Source organism: Nestor notabilis, unplaced genomic scaffold (assembly GCF_000696875.1).
Source record: "Nestor notabilis isolate BGI_N333 unplaced genomic scaffold, ASM69687v1 scaffold3557, whole genome shotgun sequence".
Lineage (NCBI taxonomy): Eukaryota > Metazoa > Chordata > Aves > Psittaciformes > Psittacidae > Nestor > Nestor notabilis.
In genome coordinates, this window is record NW_009935960.1 from 1 (window position 1) to 5,678 (window position 5,678).

General features: G+C 36.1%; 1 protein-coding gene across 1 annotated transcript in view; it reads right to left on the reverse strand.

Annotated features, from left to right (window-relative positions):
• Nucleotides 1-3,282: 3,282 nt before the first annotated feature.
• Nucleotides 3,283-5,678, reverse strand: part of RBFOX1 (RNA binding protein, fox-1 homolog (C. elegans) 1) — a gene marked incomplete at its 3' end in the record, with an annotated part of 199,842 nt that continues 197,446 nt past the window's right edge. Inside the window, exon 10 of the mRNA XM_010018086.1 lies at nt 3,283-3,363. Coding sequence (XP_010016388.1) covers nt 3,283-3,363 — 81 coding nt within the window. The remainder of the gene's footprint in view (nt 3,364-5,678) is intronic.

Genomic DNA, 5,678 nt, shown 5'->3' on the forward strand with positions numbered 1-5,678 from the left:
GACATGGAACTGTTGGAGCAAGTCCAGAGGGAAGACACAAGGATGGTAAGAGGGCTGGAGCACCTCCCGTATGAAGACAGGCTGAGAAAGTTGGGGCTGTTCAGCCTGGAGAAGAGAAGGCTGCGTGGAGACCTCATAGCAGCCTTCCAGTATCTGAAGGGGGCCTACAAGCATGCTGGGGAGGGAGCTCTTCGTTAGGGACTGTAGTGGGGGACTCTTCATTAGGGACTCTAGTGGTAGGACAAGGGGTAATGGCTTCAAACTTAACCAGGGGAAGTTTAGATTAGACCTAAGGAAGTTCTTCACAGTGAGGGTGGTGAGGCACTGCAATGGGTTGCCCAAGGAAGTTGTGAATGCTCCAGCCCTGGAGGAGTTTAAGGCCAGGCTGGACAGAGCCTTGGGTGACATGGTTTAATGCGAGGTGTCCCTGTCCATGGCAGAGGGGTTGGAACTAGATGATCTTAGTCCTCTCCAACCCTAACTATTCCATGATTCTATGATCTGTTCCACTGCTTGCAGAAGAAACTGCTCATTTCTTTCTGTATTATGTGAATGGGCAGAAGCAATGGAAGGAAGCAGAGCCATGTTTCCACCTCCTGCCATATTAAGAGGTATTATTGATTACTGTACTGGGAAATGTACAATGTCATACATAAAATATGTTCTGGGGAAATAAAATATAGCAGAAGAAAAAAAAAAATGCACTCTCTTTCTGGCTAGCCAAAAAAAAGTGCAGTATATGTGTTTGGAGACTACTGGTGACCAACACAATTAAAAGTCAAAAAGCTGAGTGAGAAAAAAAGCTACCCAAATCAAGAAACATGTATTTTACTACCATGTGTCAGTTCTAGAATATAACTTGGTATCAAAAGATGAACAGTCAAGGTAAAGGCAGCATTCTAAAAATGGGGACCATCCTCTTCCATATATCTGAAAATTCTTAAATGCCATTAGCATTTAATGAACTCCAAACCTCTCACATGGCTTTAGAAATCTCAGCTGACTCCTTCCCTTCTGTTAAAAAATTACACATTTAAAACCTCTTCACTCTTACATTGTAAGCTGTTCTAAAATATTACACAGTTACAATACCGGCGGTAACAGAATAAATGATTATCAAATTAGTCAAAGTTAAAGCTGCAATGCTGTTGTCTACATGGAATGATAACAGTAGAAGTATTAGTCTCCTGGACATTAATGTTGACTTATCAGTTATAATTTCAATATTATAAATGTGCATAAAAACCAGAATACAGAAGGTCTATAAAATAATAAAAGAAAAAATATCAGACAAAACTGAAGCTTCATTTCTATTCACTTCTTAGTAGAATTTCTTATAGAAATGGAACTATTTTACATCTTTATTGAAAAATTTGTAATAATGGGAAATAAATAAATAAATAAATTACAGTAATTAGTAACTGGGTTAATTCTGTATTATTAGGAGTTGTGACCCTGTGGGGGAAACTACATTTTGGCAATATAAAATACTATACATAATAAAAGAAAAATCATGACTTTCAGACACAGAGATTCAACAAAAGTGTAATGATTTCTACTGCAAGGGCTACTAGCAACCTCTGTTATCAAACTCTGTATTACATATTGCCCAGTGGGAGGCAGATAGGCAAAGTCTGTTTACTTATGTATTTGGCATAATTGAAAACAAACAGGTGTTTGTTAGGATATCATTATTCAAGGAGTACCACTGCAAAATAAGATCTTTCAAAGGGATTGACTCGTGAGACATAATGGAAACAGTGAAGTATAGAGCTTAGCTAGCTATACATGACTATCTAGGGAATTAATAACAGTGGAAATACCGTTGATGTAAACAGCAACCCCTGAAATAAATTTCCTAGGATAGAACTCAGAGATGAGAGTAAGAGGGTAAAAAACAAAACAAAACAAAACTAAAATAAAAAAAAAAAGGCTTTATTTGGCATACTTTCCAGAAAACAACAGCTCCCTAACAGTGAAATGAATGAACTGTCTGGATAATTTTTTAGGAAATGACTTCCAGTCAAAGATTGCTATTTTGGTCAAAAGGGAATATTGATTTTAACAGTATTTCATTGTTACTACATGGGTTAAAACCAAAATCAAAAAACCACTGCTTGGGAAACGTGACATGGGACAAAATATTCCTGGAGCACCTGGAACCAAATGCAGTTTAAACTGGTAATTTCATTTCCAATTTGAAACACTTCATATGTTTTGTTAGTTCACTATGTATTTGTAGATTCCTGATTTGAAAGTAGGTCCCACATTTATATTATAAAAGCAGCAGCTCTAGGGATGACATTCATAGCCTTCAACATAAGAGAGTTACATGACGGTAGAGAGGACCTCTATGGAACTCTTTTGTCCTCATTTCTGGTTTTAATGAATAAAATCAATTAATTATTTTAGTAGGCTAGATAAGCCTTAAATGATTAAAACTGCTTTCTAGTTTGAGTGCAATTTTCATAGAGAGCATATGCAATAATGTTAATTCAGACAATGTAAAATTTTTTCTTTACAGAGGACAGCTATGAACATGGAACAAATGCTGCTGTTCACCCTACTTCAGCAAACAGCAATTATTACTATGTCATTCAGCCACAGGCTTCTCATCTGGCTTGATTTCAGAATGGGCATCAGTGGTGCCACCAATACAGTGTAAAACATTCTGAGAAGAATCAGTTCTGCTGCTTCTTCAGAACTTAAGAGGACACATTTCTACCCCAAAGTTTTGTACAGGAAAATGGCTGACAGCAGTATCTATTGTTTCAGTTTGTCTTTGCTATTTTTGTTAGGGTAGCATTTTACAATTTAAAACAACCACTTGCACACAGTTTTTTCCTTTTGTGAAAAGACTTCATGTCTATTTGCTTCCTGACACAATCAAATGATGGCATAACATAAGACTTCTTTTTTAAATCACAGTTGTGACCAGGACAGAAAAGGAAACACAACTTCATCTTCTACACAAAATGCAGAGTGCACAACAGTACTGGATTCCAAAAAAATCACTCTCACTGTAGAAATTTTGACTGTTTCTGTAGAACATTGTAATATAGGTATTTTTTAAATTACTGTTTTAAAATATACTTTGAGGATAAAGAGGCAACTAAAACCACTGAATTATCTGTTGACATTACTTACATATGCTTATAAACACCACATTTACCTTAACAAGAGCTACTGAGAAAGTTTACATTTTTAGGGGGCTTAATTCACATTAATGTGCTTTTGTCACAAAACAAAACAAAACAAAAAAGAGCCATAACACTAGCTTACTTGTGGATGTGTATACTAGTGAACTGGGGGCACTGTACACGGGAGATCCCTCCTGGTTTGCCTGGCACAGCAGCACCCTGCCTACAAGAAAGAGAGAGAGAGTGGTATCTGGTTTTGGAACACTTGTACTAAACCTCAATTTTTATCTCAAAACAGAAATAAAGTCAGAACCAGAGCAGTGCAGTGAAGCTGGGACACTTTTTGTCCTTTGACTTCAAAGCAGAAAGAGCCCCAATAAACATGTAAAATTTTACATTTGAAAAAGCAAAACACAGACATCTCCCCAACTATGGACGCCCTTTTATCAGAGGGAGAAGCTGGCACAAGTTTACAGCACCCACCAGTTCCCCCCCAGCTGCTCTCCCAATCTCTGCCCTGGCTCTCCCAGACACAGGCTGCCACAGTAGCTCTGGGACTAACAGGAGCCACCAGCCCCCACTCCACCCCCAGCTCCTCTCCCTACCCTTGCCTGAAACGAAAGGCCACTTGACAAAACACAGTAGATAAACCAGACCACACAACTCCCATGTACAGATGTTAGGCTAAGTACAATCTCAGTTATACGGCTTAAATTAACAGTGGTGGCAAGCAATTACTAATACATGTGAAGATTTCAGTGTTTTCTGCCTGAATAAGAAATACATAAACATAAGTTACTTTCCAGTACATAAGCTGGATTCTGGATTAAGAACAAAACCAAATAAAAGACCTAAAACTATATTTTTAAGAAAAAAGTAATAACCAGATCAATTTAAAACAATACTTTTGCAATGCGTGTTCATTTTGAACAAATGACAGATGTTTTGGCTTACTGCCATTGCTTTCTGCTTGTTTGTTTTTTAATGAAGATAAATAAAATGCCATGTATTTCAGCATCTTCCTTAAAACTATATTTTAGCAGTCTTAGCTGAATACAGATAGAGGAAGAAACAACTATACTTTCACTAGGAAAAACATTTCTGCACTTCTGGAATACAGCCCACCAGGAAAAGCAGGATGTGACACATAGGCTTTGGCAGATACAGGTATATATACCTGTATACACACACAAAGAATTATATATAGACATACACAGACATACTTCAAGCTGTCAGGATTTGTGACTCACGCAATTTCAAAAATATTAAATTTACATGAAGATTTGTGAGACTTTAGAAGTTGTGCATTGACATAAGCAATGTAACTCAACAGAGTTGAATCAAATACGTTTGGAAAGAAAAGATTAATTGCAAATGGTAGGCATGCTTTCCATGTAGTAATGTAAGAGCAATTTTAACTTGCATTCAGTTACCAGAGTTCTTTCAAAATATATATATATAAAAAAATCTATCATTAACCAGTTCTTCAATTATTGCTTGCAGCTGCCATCTGAAGTAGAAATACAGGAAAACCAGAGAAAAATAACCCTTGTAATTTATACAATTTAGCTGTGAGCACTGGAAATGTCATGAAGTATTAAGCTTCTAGCCTTCCCAGACAACAGCATACCCATTAACTAAGAGGATTTGGAGAAGCTTGGGTTTTTTTCCATCCGTCCACTACTAATCGAGAAGATCAAACAAACTAAAAAAATTTGGTTTCTTCCTTACTTTAAGACAGCACATAATTGACTATACCGATAAACCAATATCCATCTCTCAGCCTTCCCCAAAAATCCACAACTGGAAGCTGTTAAATGAACATTTACCTACTGAGATCCTAAGGGTACGCATAATTTTTAGGCTAATGATGAACAGAACCTATCAACACACTCACCTGACACTAGGAAGGCGTATATTGGAATATGGATGCATTTTCATCATAGATGCTTTAAAACTTCTGTTACTACAAATGCCTGAAAATGAGAGTGAGCTGAAGACAGAGGCGCTCATCCAGCAGAGCCGAATGCACAAAGGAATCACTAAAATCAGTAATTTTCATTACGTTTTAAAATTAATGTAATTATAATGACTTCAAGTAGGTTTAGTAAATATATAAAGGTTTTTAGAAATTTAGGATTACAGCTTAGTTATACTATTCCACGTAAATTCCAGATGACAATTCTCTTGTTCCATGGTCCATAGACCATTCCTATTTTTTTGCAGCTAACATTCTTACATTTTTTCTGATTTCATCTCATACAAATCTAATTTTCCTTACTCTATTCTTCTAATTTCTAACAAAAGTACTTCAAAACACATGCTTTTTCATCCATGCTACTAGAGTGTATTTCATCTGTTGCATACTTCTCTATTTTGACAATATGCTTTCAAATTTGTACATAAAATTAATACTAATACCTAAACCACTATTGTAAGACTTTGTTAGGAAAATATTGAACTTTTTAATCTACTTTTGTGATGAAAGATTATTTTTGCTGCATCCAATTTTGGTATTAAAAATATTTAAATTCTAAT